The sequence below is a fragment of the Rhinolophus sinicus genome, chromosome 12, assembly GCF_057876585.1.
Source record: "Rhinolophus sinicus isolate RSI-liver-muscle chromosome 12, RSI-T2T, whole genome shotgun sequence".
Lineage (NCBI taxonomy): Eukaryota > Metazoa > Chordata > Mammalia > Chiroptera > Rhinolophidae > Rhinolophus > Rhinolophus sinicus.
Genome location: NC_142512.1, coordinates 34746809 through 34767304, shown reverse-complemented (window position 1 = coordinate 34767304; position 20496 = coordinate 34746809). Strand labels below are relative to the sequence as shown.

General features: G+C 44.5%; 1 protein-coding gene and 1 long non-coding RNA gene across 2 annotated transcripts in view; one reads left to right on the top strand and one right to left on the bottom strand.

The window, feature by feature from the left end:
* The first annotated feature begins 6852 nt into the window (after nucleotides 1-6852).
* On the top strand, nucleotides 6853-18667 carry LOC148756539 (uncharacterized). The gene is made up of 3 exons (XR_016022892.1): nucleotides 6853-6943; nucleotides 9103-9250; nucleotides 18404-18667. It is a non-coding gene; the product is annotated as an uncharacterized LOC148756539 (long non-coding RNA).
* Nucleotides 9252-20496, bottom strand: part of CA10 (carbonic anhydrase 10 (inactive)) — a 451309-nt gene continuing 440064 nt past the window's right edge. The window contains exons 8-10 of the mRNA XM_019731018.3: nucleotides 14615-14769; nucleotides 12202-12376; nucleotides 9252-10568 (exon numbers count right to left, since the gene is read on the bottom strand). Of these exons, the coding sequence (XP_019586577.1) occupies nucleotides 10546-10568; nucleotides 12202-12376; nucleotides 14615-14769 (353 nt within the window). The 3' untranslated portion in view covers nucleotides 9252-10545. The remainder of the gene's footprint in view (nucleotides 10569-12201; nucleotides 12377-14614; nucleotides 14770-20496) is intronic.

Below are 20496 nucleotides of genomic sequence, written 5' to 3'. Positions count from 1 at the left end.
CATCCTTCCTGGATGTCTACAGTAGTGATCTCTCCAGTCCCAAAACAAACCCGGTGTGTAGCGTGATTCTGAAGTTTCATGGACAGAGGAAGGAATGTAATAAGGTGGAGTGCTGGATGGTCTGAGGGACCTAGGTTTGAACCCTGGCTCCGCCGCTTACTAAGGATAGGGTATTGGGCAAGTTCCTTAAACATTCTGAGCCTCTGTTTGGCTCACTGTGCTTGGGGACAATACATGTTTTTATTACAGAACACTGTTGGAAGATTGGATAAAATAATGACAGCAAAGCGATTGGCACAATGCCAGGCACACGGGAGGTATTCGAAGACTGGCAGACATAGCATATGTTTAACCACCAGCCAAGTGTACAAGTCACAGTCTGATTATATGTTCTAGACCTCTCTATAATTTCGTCCCCACTCAAGCAGGTTCCTCCGTCCCTAACCTACTTTACCTATCCTGAGCTTTCGTTACTTATGTTATTTTCAAATTGAAGTGAAATTCACCTAACATAAAGCTAACCATTTGAAAGTGAACAATTCAGTGGCATTTAGTGCATTCACAATGTGGTACAACCACTACTGCTATCTAATTTCAAAACCTTTTGATCACCCCATAGGAAAACCCTGTATCTGTAAAGCAGTTGCTACCTGTTCCCCCATCCTTCAGCTCTTGGGAACCAATAATTTGTGTTCTGTCTGTATGGAGTTACTCCTTCCAGATATTTCATATACATGAAAGCATATAATACGTAGACTTTGGGGTCTAGGTTCTTTCATTTAGCAAAATGTTTTTGAGGTTCATCCACGTTGTAGCGTGTACTTTATTCCTTTTAATGAATGCATAATATTCCATCATTCCATTGTATGGATATATTAGGTTGGTGCAAAAGTTATTGCGGTTTAAACAGTTAAAAATGCAAAAACCGCAATTACTTTTGCACCAACTTTATGCCACATTTTGTTTATCCTTTTATCCATTGGTGGACAGTTAGGCTGAACCCACCTTTTGGCTCTTGTGAATAGTGCTGCTAGGAACATTTGTGTACATGTTGGAGTCTCTGTTTTCAATTCTTTGGGGAATATGCGGTTACTTGTTTTAATTCATCTCTGCTGTGTGTTTCTTACCTGCGTGGTTTCTGTGAAGCACCATGACAGAGGTGAGGCTCTCTGCTACTTACTAGTTGAGTGATATTGGGCAAGGGGCTTGGCCTCTCTGCACCTCTGTTTTCCCTTCTGTAAAATGTTGTCCATAACAATAGTTCCTGCCTTGTAGGAAAATTGTGATGATGAAATGGTCCACTTTCATCTGCTCTGTATTAAGCCAGTGAAGTCTCATCATTTCTCTAGCACCTGCCAGGTTGTTTTGCCCCAGATTTTAGCCCTAGCTATTCTCACCTGGAATCACATCCTGCCTCCCACCTGCCAATCCTGCCACTTGGCAGGCCTAATTCAAACCCCTCTGTCTTCACTACAGCTCCCCACTGAGCTTTTCAATGAGGATGTTGTACTTCATTTTTGAATCTCATATCATTCTTAAAGTTGCTGCCCTCAGCTAGCATAAGCATTGTCTTTGTGTGAATTGCAGGAAGGCATTCATTCCCTCCAGGCTGATGAATTGCAAAACGATGTCCCCAGTCACCCTCTCAGCTGGGCACTTTTGTGCAGTGTGCAGACTGCACAACCGTACTCAGCCAACTTGCCTATCTGACAGTTTCAAAAGTAGTCTTCTGGGAGTAAAACCTTCCTACGTCACACAGATTGCAAGAGTTCCATGTTCACCCATTGTCTCCTCCAACCAGATTTTAAGCTTCTCGAGGGCAGGAACCACAATTTATCCTTCAGTTTTCCCTACTGTGCTCAGCCCAGAGCCAGCTGGGTATTTGGTGTTAAGACCTCCGTGTCCAGCTAATGAAGTTACTTGGAGCTAGTGTTGTGTCAGCCCTTGGCTCTGAAGGGGCCCAGCCAAACTCCAGCAGGTAAGATTTCACTGACATCCCCATGATACAGGTTAGCTAGTATGTCCCTAGGTAGACAGGGAGGTCCCTGGTGGAATAAACAAAGACAGCCATATCCTAAAACTCCAAGTTTTGAAATCACTCCTTCGCTCTAGGACATAACGTAACAAGGCCTTGAGGTTAATCATAAAATTCCTTTTGGCTTGATAAATGGAGCAGATCTGATAGATAAGAGTGGGTTACTTTGCTCAATCCTTTAGGATGGGCAAGCCGAACAAACCTGGCAGACAAATTTTATTAGAAGGCACCAGTTCCCTTCTTCAAACAAGTTCCCTTCTTCAAACAGCTCCCCTTCCCCAAGCAGGCAAGGGAAGGTATAAAAGTAAGAACTTTTGCCTCAGTCATGGGGCACCCCCCATTCAGGACCCCCTCCAGCTCGGAAGCTGCAACCTCTTCTCCTGCCTCTAATAAACTATCCTCTTTTTAAAACTTTTTGCCTCTCCCTGGTCCGTGTTTCCATTCTTCGGCTTCTCAAGACACGATCCCCGCCCACACCCAGAAACTGCCGGCAGATCCAACATCACCTACATCACCCAGAGCTTGAGGACTTGGTCTCATTCCAGCCACACTGACCACTTCACAGTTTTAGAACACACCCAGCGCTGCTGTTCCCTCAGGCTGCTTGTCTCTGGAATGCTGGCTCCTTCCCTGTTCACTCAACAACACTTTGAGCTTTGTCAGCTCAAATGCCACTTCCTCTGGGAAGCATTCTTTCCCAGAAGCCTCTATTGGAATCAATTTCTCCCTCCTACAATTCCCTAGCTGGTCTTCCCCTCCTAATTCACCGTTCCTGATTCTCACCAGTGTTTAAGATGCAGCTCAAGTGTTCATCTCTAAGCTCAAAATACATGGGCCTCATCTCCCCTTCTATACTAGGTTCTTTGAGGAAAGGATTTGGGCCTGGCACACAGTAGGCCCTCCCTCCCTCACTCAGTGGATGTTGAATTACTGTCCACTGGGGTCCCTAGCTGCACACATTTTTTAGCAGTGCATTTTTAGTCACCACAACAGAAGCATTTGCATCCCTTCTATTAGCACTATCTGACACTTGTTTAATACTTCCCCCAAGCTTTTTCTCACCTCTTCGCTGGTTTGTTTTCACAACTTCTAGGATATAAGAAATGATTATATCTGTTTCATTCATGAGGCAAGGAAGTCCAGGAGGAAGACATCTTATCTCATTGGTGACAAGGACACGGCTGCCACTCACTCGAGTGTCCTGAATTCTATGGATCACAAGGGCACTGTGACAATTTGGCTCTTGTTTCATCCTCTTAAATCTTGCCTGAAGTGGACCATACATTATCCACGGAATTGCCCCTGAGTGTGAGCCCTGAGGTCGATTGAGAGTGAGGTTCAAGCATTCGAGTCAACTCCAAAGCTGAGGAGCACAGCTCTCTGGCTTCATGTGTGAGAACCCAGCCCCTGGACCCCTAAAGAAACCATTCTTTTCTCTCACCCACTCTCTATTCTACCATTCTACCTGAGTATCTCTTCCAGGGGCAGGTAGCCTATAAGGCAGTCTCTATTTATTTGAAATTCGTTGGCAAATATCTTGGGATAGGATAGTGGGTCTCTGCCTTAGATGTACTTGGGGAACTTGTAGACCTACCAAAGCTCGGGACCTTTACAAGCTTCCCCAAGTAACTCTCATGGACAGCCAACATTGAGAATGGTTCTCAATGCTGTCGGCAGAGTAGAAACACCTATAGCTTAAAAAAAATCTACTGATGGCCTGTCAGAGCCTCTGATTTAATTGGTCTGGTGGTAGAAACCATTGGCAGGCCTGCTGTACCTTGGGTTCACTCTAAAGAATAAGACTAAATGACCACAGTCTCAATGGGAGGAACCCTTCCACTCTAGCACCGTCTAGGAGCATGTTCACCGGAGGCTTCTCCAGTATCAGCTTTTGCTGCAACTTTCTGGCTCTGATACTCAACAACTCTGTGATCTTGGGTAAGAATGTTCACCTCTCTAACTTTATTTTGATCTATGAAATTAAGCCAAGAACCACTTGGCAGAACTGCTATGAGCACCAAATGAAAGGGAAAAAAATGTATGTAAAAATAAATAAATAAATAAATAAATAAATAAATAAATAAATAAATATATAAATATATATATATATATATACACACACACACATATATATAATATATATTTACCAAGCATCATGCCTGGTATATATCTGGTTCATAGAAAAAGCTCAACTACTCTGAATTGAAAAGAATCAAATACTACCATCCCCCCCCATAGGAAAATTCTATGAATCAACAAATATTTTTGAGTGCCCACTATCTGCAAAGCATTATGCTACGATTTCTTTCTGTGCATAGGAGGGAGAGATACAAAGATGAATGCAGAGATAATCTCTGTCTTCAGGGAATTTCAAATTGGCATGTACAGACAGGAAAATATAGAATTGAATACAGTTCTATGTATTTAACACTCATATATTTCTCTATTTATCTATATTTCTGATAGAGACCTGTATGAAGTAAATGTTAATCAGAAATAAAATCAATATGCTGTGTGAGCTCAGAACAAGGAAGAAATAATCTTCCCTGGGGAGATCAGGGAAGCCTGGGGTGGCATCTGAGCTGGGTTTCTTTAAAGGTGTGTTATATTTCCACAAGTGAGGAAGACCTGGAAAATGCTGAAGGGTGACATGAACTGAGGCTGGGAGGCTGGGACATGGGTTTGCAAACCTTTACTGAGAATCCATTAAGGAAAACTTTGCCTGCTTTGCTGAGGAATTTAAGCTTTTAATCTGAAAACAACTGGGGACCATTGGAAGTTTGAGTGTTGGGATGTGTTCTTCAGTTGGAGGTTTTAGTTCACTTATGCTAGGGACGGATGGGTATGGGTTGGCAATGTGTGAGTCAGAACATGACTCTCAATCTCTTCCTCCCCACCGTGGCACATGGCCAAGGCCTCAGCCACCCTATGAAGAAGAGCAGCTTCGGAAATTTCCCTGGGTTCTGCTCCTTACTCTCCATTCCAGGTGTGGCCCTGAGGTTCTGTCCTTCTGCATTGCTCCTGGAATCTGCTTGTCTACCACGTTGATTTGGAGTGCTGTCCTTTTTGGATGATCTGTTTAGCTTTGCATTTTGGTCTCTCTCCTGGAAAATGTCTCTGATTATCCTCCACTCACCCCCTAGTCCCACCTAAACTTCTTCCAAACTCTTTTCGGGATGGGCTCAAACTGCCATCTTCTGAGAGCCGAGTTTGAGTTGCTGGGCTTGTGGCGCAGTCTTTCACGTATCTGGTAAATGGAAGCAGGGGGACCTGTTGAATGGATGCTGCTTCTGGTATCGTGCAGGCCTGAGGTGGTGATGGAGGGGACTAGGACCTCTCCCAGGGCTGTCGGGTTGCGGAGGGAGAACGGAAGAGGCGCCATGAAGTTAGAGCTGACAGGGCTCTCATTTGCCTGTAACTTTTAATTATGGACCCAGCTTATCTTTCTGAACTTCAGATGTCCTGATTCATAGACTTTCATTTGCTCATAACGATCATTACAATCTGAGTAATCAGGGGTGATGCTCTGGGCTGGGTTTTGGAAGGTTGGTGCTAAGCCATTATTTCAAATACGAATCCTTCTTTTATTTAAAAAAAAAAAAGGTAATATTTGTTATTCAAACTCTGGACCTGTTAATTGAAGATTTGAGGAAGGAGGAAAGGGCTGGGGAACATTTTGAGATCACCCAGTAGTGTTACTATGAACAGAGATCAGAAAGTGATTCTGAAAAGGGAAGACCCTTTAGATAACACTGGCCTCCTGGTTCCCACAGACCCACCTTCCAGGTGAGCCTTCCTCTGAGAAGGCCTTTCCGACAAGAATCTGGTTCCCAACTCTGCTGCACATCGGCACCATCTGGGGGAATTTTACAAAACATACTTGGCTGCCAACATTCTGACTTCATGGTGGGCAGTACCGGCTGAGCACTGGGATTTTAAAAACATCCCAGGAGATACTAATGTGTAGTAAAGTCTGGAACCTCTGGAGTAGGCGGTAGTAGGAATGAGCATTTAATACACAGTGGTTCTCACACCTGAGTATGTGTCAGGATCACCTGGAGGACTTGTTCAAATACACATGGCTGGACTCCATCCTCAGAGTGTCAGGAGGTCTGCAGTGAGTCCAAGAATTTGCACTTCTATCCAGTTTCCCAGTGATGCTGATAGGGCATCACACTTCAAGAACCACCAGCTTAAAAGAGCCGGGTCTGGCTTTACCTCTTATGAGCTGTATCACCCTGAGCATGTCACCCAATCTTTTTTTTTTTCTTTTTTCTTTCTTTTTTTTTTTTTTTATTATTTTTTATTTCAGGTGCACAAGACAAAGAAATACTTCGATGTTTATCATTTATATCCCTCACATTGTGTGAACCCCCCTCCCCCCCATCCACTATCCCTCTGACATCGCATATAGCCATTACATTTCCATTGTCTCTATTCCTAATGCTGTACTCCGCTTCTTGTAAGTGTATACACACACACACACACACACACACACACACACATAAAATTATAAAATTATAGTTGGCATTCACTATTGTTCAGCTTCAGGTGTACAGTGCAGAGATCAGGCATCTACATCACCCCTGAGGTGGTCTCCCAAATGGGACACGTGTCCATCGGACACCCTACAAAATCTTTACATTATTGATTACGTTCCCCAAATTAATTTTCAAAACCCCGTGGCCATCTTGTGGTTACCGACTGTTTTCTAATCCCCTCACCTTCCCCATTATCCCCGCCCCTCCGCCCCGCCCATCTAGCAACCCTCAGTTTTTCCTCTATGTCTCCAAAACTGTTTCTGATTAGCTCATTCATTTATTCTTTTCTTTAGATTCCACATGTAAGTGAGATGTCACCCAATCTTAAGAAGTCCAGTTTCTGCTTTTATAACATGGGGAAGCAATGGTGAGGACCTCCTGGGTTGCTGTGTGGGTGAAATGAGATGATATTTATAAGTTGCTCAGCACAGGGTTTCGCCCACAGGAAATGTGAAACTCATGGCAAACTTTATTAATACGTTTCCTCAGCTGGGGTCTTGGCAGACGTTACCTTATGTTCAATCGTGCTAGTTGGTGAATGATGTTAAGGTGAGGTTTTGCTCCTAGAGCTCCTATTTGTAGGCTTTCTGGAATGGGAAAATTGGAATATGCTCATGAATTATGAGTGTTCTGGGGTCCAGCAGGCTAAGGACCCACCACGGGGGTGTTGGCATCTGTTAATTGACGATCGTCACGCAGACCCTTCAGCCGGATGTGGCTGCCTATGGGCTGTGACTGAGTGTGCGCTCCTGCCCAAACACCATGTTCCTCTCAGATTCCAGACACATTTAGTTCAGTGAGTTGTGGTTGTCCTGACGTCGCCTTGGAAACCAGACTGCTATTGAGGGAGGTGGGAACAAGGTCCTAAGTTGTCTTGGAAACCACAAAATTCATCCTCAGGGAGGGGTCTGTGATCTCCACACCACGTCTTTTCTCATGCAATTTTCCGGAATTCTCTTCTTTTGTGTAGTTGCCCCCTTTCTCCTCCCCCATTTCAGTGAGGTGGGAACTGAGGCTCAGCATGTATGTCCCCACACATTCTAGTTATCGTCCCCATGGAGACTCTACGGGCAAACCCAGCAGGCCTGGGCACACCGCAAAGCGCAGCGGTGCTGTGCCTGCTTCTTTCGAGCACCCGAGGTCTTCAAATGTGCGAATGTACTTTTTCACCCTTGACGGCTTCGTCAAGCCAACTCCCAGGGGCTTTTTGACATTTTAGAACTTCTTCTTTTTTAGAGTGGTACACATCTAGTTAATCTTTTTTATTTCCATGTGGTTTGAGGGCAAAGTGACCCTATTTCCATGTTATAGTTTGGGAAACCCAGGGAGTGGGGAGAAGAAACCTTTGGGATTGACCCGGGAAGGGGATAACAGGCCCATTCACTCCATTTGGAGTACAGTTTGGCCAGAGTGAAGTTCTGCCCATTCCTAGGGAAGCCAGTAGAGCCTGGGTTTTCCTTTGTTCTCCCGGACTGAGAACTGAATGAGAGACAGAGTTGAGGAGTGACAGAGAGGACAGGCCATGGGAGGTCATTAAATCCAAGTCATTTCTAGATAAGGCCGCCGTCCCAGGTCACAGAGAATGCTGGTAACAGAACAGAGCCTAGAAACCCAGCCTACTGCCTTCCATCCTCACTGGTGTGCCTTCCTCTCTGCCCCGATACACTTAAGGCAGTTACCTACATGCTGTCTGCGGGTACCTATTGCTCTTGTTTGCTATTAATGTGATTCCCCTGTTGTGATGGGTGCTAACCCCTGTAGAGGGAACCACAGTATGGTCCAGACAACCCCTGATAGGTAGGTCATACACATGCTTTATAGGCACCATTTATAGAATATTCACTGCAGGTCTTGTGCTAGCTGCTTTCAGTAACTACATAGCATTTAAGCCTCACAACTCATGGAGAAAGTTATTAGCATCCCCAAAACAGATCAAAGAACTAAAACAACCGCCTAGGATCACACAGCAAGCAGACAAGTGGCAGAGTGAAGATTTGAAGCCAGGCCTGGTTGATTTACCATCAGTATTTTTCAACCATTACATGGCTGCCTGCCCTTGGAGGCTAAAGAAGATTCTGACTCAGAATCTTCCTCAGAGAGGAAGCAGTAAACCACACAAAGAAAGACTGCCACCTGACCACCCTAAACCTTTGCAAACAGATTCGGTTTTCTGGAAAAATACAATTGCTCATAAATAGGCATGTATGTCATCAAAGCTGTCTAACTAACAATAGTACAAGAAGTGAAAACAAATATCCAATTCAGTGTATTATTTCAAATATGAAATATGTGTCTGTTTGATTTTTTTTTTTTTTCATTGTCAATATTCCTAGTCACTTGGCTAGGCTGACGCATTGGTTGAAGCTTTCCATATGCTTGTGACTATTTCCAGTTGCACAGACTCTACATGCTGGTGCTTTCCCTCTTGTGATAAAAAGGAGAGATGAAAGTTATTTTTAATTTCGTCACCGAACGAACATCCAAGTCTTCCCTTCCAGCAGATAAGTCTTTATGTTTTCTCAACAGGGTATTAATTATCTGGCTCTGGGAATGGACAGACGGGCTGTTTTGGTGGCTCTCGCTGCCCTGCCGGCCATTAATGCAATTGCTCGTGGACGCAGCAGGACTCAGAAGCTTCAGCAGGGAGCATCCTCCTCAATAAACTCAGACATGGGTAACTTGTTAAACACATTTATTGATTTCTTGACAGTAACCAAACACAGTGAGTGACCATTATAAACAAGAAAAGAAAGGCATTCGTTTGTACTTTGTGAGATCCAGCTGCACCTGGAGAGAAAAGACACCCCTTTCCCAGGAATTTACAAGGCAAAGTGCATTCCTTCAAGGGAGCATCACAGGGGGTGGGGATCGGGAGAATGGCAGTTTTGAAACGCAATAAATCTGTCGCCTGCTATCTCAGGCTGAAGCTCACCTCGTATGAATGATCGAGCCATGGAGTGGAATTAAAGTTATACTTGCTTAGCAAATGCATTCCTGATTGCCACAAACTCAGTAAAAACTGGCTGCAAATGAACAAAACATGTAGATGAAGGAACAAGTAAAATCAAAGAATGCAGTTGCATGGAGCCAGGGCTTAGCCTGTAAGGAAGGAGACCAGACCAAAGCCAGAAAAATAAAATTAACTCGTTAAACACATTTATTGAGCTGTTAACAATAACCAAACACAATGTATGACCTTTGGAAAACAAGAAACAGCAAATGGATCAATTCTGATCTTGGCAAATCCTACTACAGATATGTGACAAAGGGGAAATAATTCAATTTCTTTATAGTCTGCAGTGATATATATATGTATATATACAATGTGTATCTCTTCAATGTCTGTCCTTTTTTTTTTTTTTAAATTGTTGAGTAAACAGAAGAATCATAATCTAGAAATAAGTGTCCTTGGCCAACTTTGTTCTATTTCACCTGTCACCAGCATCCTCAAAGGATCCTAGGACACTATCTGAGATTACTTGATGCAAAGAACAAAGTCTGCTTGATGCCGTCGGAGCTGTTTTTTTTCTCCTCTCTCTTTTGGAAGAATTTTGTATGTACAAAGGCTGAAAAGTCTCATTGGGTAGATTTATTAGTTCAGGAAAACAGTATCAAAATCGTAATCAAGTTAACTGGTTATTTTCTTCTAAGACCTCTTATGAATGAGCCTTTTGATTCTGAAACTTGACTTCTCATCTTGGAGACTGTGTGAGTGTGTAGATATGTTTGCGTGTGTGTGTGTGTGTGTGTGTGTGTGTGTGTGTGTGTGTGTGTGTGTGTGTTTGTGTATAAGAGTTATGTTCCTCTGTCATGGTTTTTCAGACACTTTTCATGAAGAAAGGGCCAGTCCAAAGAGTAAATGAGGCTTGAGGGAGGGAAGGAGAGAGAAGAAAGAAGGGGACATCCTAGGTTACGTCAATTCACTGTTGTAGCATTTCGTTGAGATGGGATTCTTCTTGGCCTATTTCCCTACTTGAGGAGCCATTCATTTACTGGAAAGAGAAAGAAAGAAACACACATACACACACACACACAAACACAACACAAAACAAGGCATAACTGAATTAATTTGCACAGAGTTTGGGGCTCTTACTTCAAAGGGGAAGGGGCAGTTCTATAAATGCCTGCTTACTTGTAAATACTTTAGTTGCATCATTGTACTAGCTACACTTCAAATGTTCAATAGCCACATGTGGCTAGTAGCTACCATACTGGACAATGCAGATATAGAATATTTTTACTGTGGCAGAAAAGTTCTGCTGTAGACCAGGGGTGAGTAAATGACAACCTCCAGGCCAAATCCAGCCTGTGATCTGTTTTTGTAAATAATTTTGTTAAAACACAGCTCTATCCATTCATTTACATATTATCTATGGCCTCTTTCGTACAACATCAGAGTGTGGCAGACTGTATGGATCACAAAGCCTAAAATATTTACCATCTGGCCCTTTACAGAACAAGTTGGCCTACCCCTTCTCTAGACTGTAAGCTCTGTATGATTGGGGTTGTATCTGTCTTCATCACACTGTATCCTCATCTCCAAGCAAAATGCCTGGCACATAGTAGGTGTACAATAAATAGTTGAATAAAGATAAGGCTCAGTGAATGACCTGAGTATTTATTTGTCTAGTAGTTCTAGCTGGAAGGGAACAGAAAATTATGGTTTTGGCACTTTGCATGTGTCTGAGAGAGAAAAAAGAAAGAAAGAAATGTGGGGGAAGTAGGAGAGATGAAGTGGGAGACCAAAGGGCAGCAGGGGTAGCTGCTTCTAAAAGCTGCCTGGTAACATCCACAGCCCCCATATTTGAGCAGCACATTATTGCTACAAAGAGCTTCTCCATCCAGGCTTTATTTATTCCTCACAATAAGTCTTGAAGTAGCTGGTATAGGGACTGTCATGAAAGAAGCCAGCTCTAGAAGGGTAAATGCCTTGGCAGGGTTTGCATGGTTTGGTAGTAATAGAACCAGGCCTGGAACTTGAGTGTCCTGACTCTGGGTCAAGGGCAGCTCCATGACACCATTCTGCCTCCATCTTCCTTTCTATGTTGAGGGTTTACTGTAATGATCAGTAGATACTTAGTGTATAGAAGGGAAGAGAGAGAGCTGGGTGTGAACCAGAGGGTTACAGGAGGCATGATCCCTATAGTGGGAATGGCCCTCCCTTACAATGGGAATAACTGTCATTTCTAGGGACATAGCACTGGAAAAGGATGCACTCACATACATTACCTCATTGGAGTCCAATGGCCTGGCGTCAGAGTATTTGCTTACCTTCTGGGGGGAAGGGTCTATGGTGCACCTAACTGAAAGCTCTAATGCTTATGGCTGTCCTGTTCTAACACATAATCTTGAAAAAAATCAACCTCTCTGGGCTCGTCTGTAAAATGGCAATAAAAAGGCTGTTTTACCTGAGCCAGAAGTGATTTAAAGTTTGATCTCTATCTCTATCTCTATCTCTAACCTATCAGCTTTACCAACAGAAAGGTACCATGCACATGGAGGGTGGCTTGCCTTAATTGTCATTTATAATCAGGATTCCTATAATGCCAGGCCTTTAAGAACAGGTCTAAGCAGGAGGGCTGAGCTCTGGCCTGGGCCAACTGCAACTCTGAGCCAGGCACCCACCTCTGTACTGAAGCTTCTGGGCTCGGTTGTTTGGACAGTCCTTCCCTTGTAAACTGAAGTTGATGTTGGTGCGGATACAGCGGTTGTTGAGTGGCTGGACAGGCCTGAAGTTGTCACTCATGCTCAGAAAGATCTGAGATGGCTGATTCTGGCTGAGCAGGCGTAAGGAATGCATCTGAGGGAGAGAGAAACAGCTGTGATATCCACCCATCCTCTTAAACGCACGAGGGAAGAAGTCAGACTGTGTAGACTGTGGCCAAGACAGGCTGTCTGGGAAAGGGCACATGAGGCCCTCGGAGACCCTTGTTCTGTGGGTTCAGTTGTGCTGGAGACCCACAGTTCCTCCATGCATGGAGCGAGCCTTACTTCTTGCTCAGTAGCTCATGGAGGCCTCTGAACAAATCAATTACTTTCTTGTATCCTCATGCAGGCCATCTGTCAAAGGAAGAAATCCAACTAGGTGTTCTTCAGGGCCTCTTTCTCTTACACCCCATGGTTCAATAATTCCCAACAATTCAGAGAAGTACTCCCCCACACGGGTATTACCTAAACTACAGTGATTGGTCCAGGGGTCAGGGCGAAATTAAGCTGGATTCATTTGATTCTTTTTCTGGGAAATCAGGACCGGGAGCTGGACTAAAACATTTGCAGCCATGTTCCACCCCGGAACTGAGCAGCAAAGGAAGCGTCTCTCGCAGGAGAGAAGAAGAAAGCAAGTGTGCAGTACAGAGCAGAGATGACGGGCTCCTGGGGTTCTGATTCCAGCAAATTCCTGACATCAATTTCAGATCTTAAGAAATTCCATAAGATGCGCCAGTATTTCTTGAACGAATCCTTTTTCTAAGTTTAAGTTATCTGGAGGGGGTTGCTTTGTCACCAAGAGTCCAAATCAATATAGATAGGATCAGGGACTTCGAATTGTTCACATTGTGGCTGGGTTGTAAGTTGACCCTTGAACAATTTGGGGGTTAGAGGCGCTAACCCTCTGTGCTGTTGAAAATCTGTGTGTAACTTTTGACTTCGTCTAAAACTTAGTTGTGTCTTGATATCCATGGGGGTTTGGCTAGAGGACCTCCTGCAGAAACCCAAATCCATGGGTGCTTAAGTCTCCCACATAAAATGGTGTAGAACAATGCATGCAGTTGCCTCCTCTACATCTGTGGACTCCCAACCACAGATCAAAAACAGTACAGGGATGTATTGAGAAAATCTGCATATAAGTGGACCCATGCAGTTCAAGCCCATGTTGTCAAGGGTCAGTTGTACCTTTCCTGTGAAGGAGAATGGGTTCTGCTTCCTTTGCTCATCTTTCCTTTCAGTTTTTATAGAAACTCACAATCACAGAATGTCAGAGCTAGAACGGGCTCACGTAACTTACTCCCTCATCAAAAAGGGTGGTATTTATTTCACAAGAGGGAGGGTGACCCCCATAGGAGCACATGATGAGCCATGAGCAAAGCTGGCCTCAGAGGCTAGATCTCCTGAACTGGTTCCCATCCAGATCTACAGAACTGGTTCCCATCCAGTTCTGAGGAATCCTAGCCAGCTTTACAAGGAATCCTGTGAGATACTCTAAAATAAATTCCACATTCAAATATGTTTGTGAAATGCTACCTATCATATAGTTTCCCCTTAGAGACCACATATGTATTATCATTTTAAAAGCCTGAGAAGTCTCCCAACAGTGAAATCTAATGAACTCTTCTTTAACCCAGATTTTCAAACATATTTGGTCACGCCGTCCATTTTGCTCCTTTGTTTTTGAATACTATCTCTACAGAACACTTTGGGAACTAACCCCGCTGTCGTTTCTCAGACAGGTCGGATGCTTCTACAATTAGTTCATGCTATCCTTTTCAGATGTTGATTATTTAAACATAGGTGTGATGAGTTGAATTGTGTACCCCATAATTCATAAGTTAAAGTCCTAATCCCACAGTCCCTCAGAATGTGACCTTATTTGGAAATAGGGTCATTACAGATGGCATTAGCTAAAATGAAGTTATTGGGGGTAGACCCTAATCTGACTGATTGGGGTGGGCCCTAATCCAATATGACTGGTGTCCTTGGAAAAAGGGGGGTTTAGACAGAGGGAGAACACCATGTGAAGATGAAGGCAGAGTGGGGATGATGCTTCAATAAGCCAAGGAACACCAAAGACTGTCAGAAACCAGGGGAGAGGCATGGGAGAGATTCTTCCTCACTCCCTCAGAAGGAATCAATCCTGCTGACACCTCTATCTGGGGCTTAGAGCCTCTAGAACTGTGAGATAATGCTTTACTGTTATTCAAACCACCAAGTTTGTGGTAATTTGTTAAAGCAGTCCTAGCAAACGAATACAATAGGCATGTCACGAATGCAAACAGTCTTTACATCCTCTTCCCCATTAGCTAAAAGGCTACATGAAGCTCACCTGCATCCGTGTTATATAGACAGGTTTGTTCATTATTATCCAACTTGCTGTCTCATAGCAGGGTGGGATAGTCATCGACCCATCATACGTAATGAAACTAGAGGTCTCTGGATATAGTTCCTCTATATTAAGTCCCTGTAGTAAATATGCATCATCTAAAGAAGGAAAGAAGATTTAAGGATTAGGTTTCTTGAGAAAGTGCTGGTATTGCTGACTTTCCCCCCCCCCTTTTCTGATTGCAAAAGACGGTATCTGTCAGGAGAGGCTGCAGTAACAACAGTCCCCCAGATCTCGATCATGTTAAACAATAAAGGTTTATTTCTTGCTCACATGTCCACTCTAGGTTGGCCGAGGGCTTCTTCCATGTCATTGTTGCCCACATTCTGTGACCCAGATTCTTAGTTTGGCTGCTATCTGGACACTTGTAAGTTGCAATGATAGAAGGAGAAGAAGCATGGTCACACACATGTTGGCTCTTAAAGCTCCCAGCCCAGAAGTGGCACATGTCACTTCTGTATCCATTTTGGTAGCCAAAGAAGTCACGTGTCCAAGGTCGACGTTAGGAATGAGAGGAAGCACATTCTTCCTGCAGGAGGGGGCACTGAGTCTTGGTGAACAGAAACCTAGTCTACCACAAGGACACAGGAAGAGCCAAGTACTTGGTTATGGTCCCTGAGACTGGGACCCACAGCGTGACAGTCATAATGAAATGCACTGTTAAAGGCGCAGGACCTGCGGAAACAGTGCCTGGTCACCATTCCTATTTCTTAACATTGCTTAATTAAAAAAAAAATAAAAATAGGAAAATAGTTTTAGAAAGAAAAGTAAGTTAGGCCAAATCCTACCATGAGATTTAACAGTTAAGTTCCACAACTGATTTCACTTTTGTGGATCTCCTTTCCATCAGGCCCAAGCGGATAGCCTTTTCTCTTGTACCTACTTGAGGTAAACACACCCATAGATCTTTTATTATTAAATTTACTTTTTCAATTATAAAAGTGGCATAAGTACATATCAGACTCTATGGAGAAAAGAGAGAAAAAAGACAATAATAACACAGACCATCTAAAACAATTGTCATTAATATTTTTCCTTCTGATTTTTTTTTCCATTTAATGCATTGGTTGTATTTTTATGAAACTGTAATGTACTGGAGTTTTCAAATCTCAATAAATTGCAACGAACCTCTCTTACTCCACTCTCCTCTTCTCCCTTCAATCCTTGTTGTGCACACTCTTGCTCTCCCCTCCTGGCTACTGAATCACCGTATTTTCCCGGCCCCATTCCTTCTAGGGTTCTGTTGCTTGCTGACTCCTGATTTTCTACCTGCTTCTCTCAGTGCTGGCATTTCCTGAGGCTCAGGCCAAGGCTATTTTTCACCCCCCACTCTACACTCTCATCGTAGGGTAGCCCATCTGCATTCATGGCTTCCATTGCCCTCTGTACCCAAGTGATCCCAGATCTATGTGTCCAGAGGTCTTGCACCCCCTGATTTGCCATGAGTGTCCACCACAGTGGCCTATCCAGGAGGCCTGGAGAACACCTGGCAAGGACCCAAAGCCTGGCTGGCTGAGGCATGAGACTGGGTCCTCCAGTCCCCCTGGATGTATGTATGTTCTCTAATCCACGTGTTCAACTCCCAGTGGGAAAGGACTAACTCTTCAGTGGTTGATACAATCTTTCAAGTTTAGAACTGTGCACAGATAGCTGGAAACTCATACTGACCTAGTGAGATTGTTTAGGCAGATAATAATATCCTCACGGACAAGACACTGAAGATCAGAGAGGTAGCGTGACCTGCCCAAGGTCCCAGGGCTAGCTGGTGACTGCAGAGTGGGAACTGAAACCCAGCTCTCCTGACCTCCAGACCGTGGTTATTCAACAAACGTTCACTAAGTACCTCTTTGTCCAGGACACAGGGTGAGGCTCCAGGGATAGAGCAGGGAACGAGACGGACGCAGTGCCTGCCCTTATTCTAGTTGAAGAGACAGACAACAAATGGCAAAGTAAATATATGTAGAGTAATATCAGGTGGTGATAGGGCACCTTGGGCTGGCCTGTACCTACCTACCGATCCTGAGCATTAAGGCTGCTAATCCGTTCTCCTGGGCAAAGGCCCCCTTCCTGTCCCATCTCTTCCTCCAGAAATTCCTCGCTCAAATTTCTCTGATAAGAAAGAGCCACCTCTGCCAAGGGAACCTGAACTTCAGTGTTCCTTCACTTGTTAATTAAGAAGAAATCCACGGAGCTACTGGTTTAGAACTATGTAAACAGAAGCACCATTTGCCTGCTCTGTCCCAAGCAGCCCCTCTTGGCCTCCGACTACTCTGATGGGGTAACTGAACCTCTCCAGGGTTCTGTCCATATAGTACCTGCGAGAGAGACAGATTGGCTAAGTCGGATGTGGAGACCGATCTTAGGACAAAGGACTTTCTTCCACTTCCCATGTAAAAGTTTCTGCCTTTCCATCACAGCATCAGGGAATCAGGACAAGCCCAAGGGAGACACTGTGATTGGAACACGGCTGAGATGGGTCTGCATTCTGGCCCATGTGGTTAGCTGCTTCCGTGACAAAGTCATAATGCCCAGAGCACACAATGAGGTGATGGTCCTCAAGATTTAGATCAGGTACCATCGCAAAGAGCTTATGTTGAGTATCTATCTTTTGGCTCTGTTTCTTAATCCCTTAGTATGTGTCAGGCACGAAGCTAGGCATGGGCGAGCAGGACGTAATTATGTGGAGGCGGCAAAGAGCAGCAAAGACAGTTATATGTATCTGCACTGGGTACATGGAGAGGTTGTCAGTTCTGCCAGGGGGCGGGACTCGGGAGAGGATTGACTGAGGAGCTGACCTGAACTGCGTCTTGAATGACAGGAGGTAATCAGTATGGGGCTGGCAGGGGTAGGGGGGTGGCTCTCAAGGGCACTGTAGGCAGTCACGCTAGAGAAAGAGCTAAGGACAGCTGAGAGCTATGTACAGAGCGGTGCACGCCCAGGGACAGCTGGAGTGTGGGCACGATGCAGGGGGAAGGGTGTCGTGAGAAATGAGGCCGGAGGGTGAATGCAGACCACATCCAGAAGGCCCTTCTCTGTGCTGTGGGGAGTTCGGGCTTCATCCCGTAGGCAATGTGGAGCTACTGAAGGGTTTTAAGCAGGGGGGTAGTGGGATCAGATTTGTAATTCTGACGGTGCTTTGGCTTGAGGATTAACATATTGAATGAGAGAAGGAAGCATTGGGCACATCTTTATGAAAGGTCAATGTGATCTGTTTAACCAAGCTTGCACGCGGAGCATACTGGGTACTTTAGCATGCTGCCATTATTGCATTGTATTTTATTCAGGGCTGTAGGCAGGAGGGAAGGAAGGAGGCAGTAGAATGAGGGGCATTCCAGGCATGACTGGAGGAAAGAAAAAGAACATTTATGTCTCTCCAAAACTAAAACGAGCCTCTGTGTTGCATCCACACTTGAGAAAAAGATTTGTATGTATGTGTTTGTGTGTGTGGGGGGTGAGGGGACAGGCTAGGAGCAAGAGGCAAAAGGTCATTATGTTCATGGATATGAACAGAATGGATACGCCACACAGCAGGGTAACATGTTTGCAAAACACCAGTGTTCTGATGGTACCCCAGACTCCACCCACTGCGGTCCTGCCAGGAGTTTCTCTTCTTCCTCAGAGAAGGTGGGCAGCTTCCGCCCTCCCACGATCCTCATTCACTAATGTTATGTCCAGGAAGCTCGCTAATACTCATACTTTACCCTTTGCCTTTTTTATTTCCTCACACTACAGAACTTGGAGAGACCCAGCGCGGAGGGTGTGAGCTTTGGACTCAGCTGTGAGAGTGAATGTGAGGGCTGATTTTGCTGCTCCCCATTGGGTGACCTTGGATATGCAGGTGACCATCTGAGCTTCAGTTTTCACATTTGTTGTACGCAGATAAGACTAGACAGTGGACTGAATGTGTGTCCCCCCCCAGTTCATATGTTGATGTCCTAACCCTTAATGTGATGATTTTAGGAAGTGGGGCCTTTGGGAGGTGATTAGGTCTTGAGAGTGGAGCCCCCACGAATGGCATTTGTGCTCCTATAAAAGGGACTCCGAGGGTTCTCTCACCCTCTTTCTGCCATGTGAGAACACAGCAAGAATTCTGAAACCCAGAAGAGGGTTCTCACCCCAGAGCTCAACCATGCTGGCACTCTGATCTTGGACATTCAGCCTCCAGAACTGTGAGAAGTAAATGTCTGGTGTTTATATGGTATTTTCTTATAGCACCCTGAAATGACTAAGAGAGGGTTGTCTGAGGAACAAATGAGATCATGCTTTTCAATTACTTGGCACAGGCCTGGTAAGTACTCAGTGATGCTGGGTAGCATTGATGCTGCTCCACCCTTCCTGGGGTGTCCTTGCCCAGTTTCTCCAGGATAACCACTGCTGGACCTCCCTGAGGCCTCCTGGCTCTCCTCAGCTGGTTTGGTGCCTTCGTTTTTCACCATATTTACTGAATTAGGTTGCCAACAATCACTTACTTTTAAAAAATGTCCTCCTTAAACTGAGCCTTTGGGAAAAGGGTTTCCATCTTTTATCTGTGAATCCCCAAGCCCCATCATGGGGTCCACTATTGAGTGGATGCTCAATAGAGATTAGTTGAATGCGTGAACGAGAGGGTTTCTGTCCAGCAGCTCTACCTGCTGGTGGTGCTGGGCATAAACTAAGGGAGGAAGAGGCAACATCACCTATCAGATGATGGGGAAAATTCTCTGAGGCTCCAGTCTGTACCATTAACAGGCTGGAGGGAATGCTGCCCACTATCACCCCATATAAATCACACCCAAAGATAGCAGAGTGCCACTGAGAGTGTTCCCTGTCTCCATATGGCATTACTGTGTTTCTACACCAAGCATGCCTGAACCCTCATACGTATTTACATTGATGTAATTGGTGTGTTTTTATTTAACATGTAAGGTTTGTCCTCATGACTGACCACTCTGCTTCGAAGCCTGCCATTAAATCAGTGTTTTATCTTTTAGGGATTAGAATTTGAGAACCACATGCTACCTTTTTGCATCTTCTTTTCTCCCTATGGGGACTAGCTTGGTGTGTTTGGCAGGACAGAAGCAGTGGAACCCAAGAAAAGAATATGGGCAAATCCAGCAGTTTTCAGTCCCAGTGTCAAGGGACACTGGGGTGTCTTCCATGGCTGATCAGGACAGGAATTATTATCACCCACAGACTACCTCGTTCATGCAGCAGCCTGCAGAAAAAAATTGCTTTGGCACTGTAGACCAAAAGAGTCTAAGAACTAATGCACTGGCAAGTGGATTCTGCTCTCCAAACTCTCATGGCTCTATTCAGTAGTAAGAGTGGCAAAGATCCAGAGGAGGTCAGAGCTGTTTATGAGTAGAGAAATACAAATGTGGGGTGAAGCTCCGAGGCCAGCTGGGTGATCACGCCTGCCTCTGCTTGCTTGCTTCAAGGAGTTACTGAGAAGTGATGTCAGAAGTTCAAATAAATTTTCATGGCTAGCTTTAAAGAGAGGTCTATCTATCATCTATCTATCTATCTATCTATCTATCTATCTATCTATCTATCTATCTATCATCTATCTATCTATCTATGTATCTATCTATCATCTATCGATCTCTATATCAGTCTATCTATCATCATCATCTATCTATCTTAGGAGAATATAGCTTATAGAGGACTTGAAGAAGGAGTCTTAACTCAAGTTTAAGTTCTAATTGTGGCTTTGCCAATAACTTCCTCCTCCTTCAGGGCTAAGTCACGTAACCTCTTGCTTGGGGGCACCAGACTATTCTGGACATAGCTAAAGTCATCTTCAGGTTAAAAAAAACACTATAAACTCCCAAATGCCCTTCAACAGA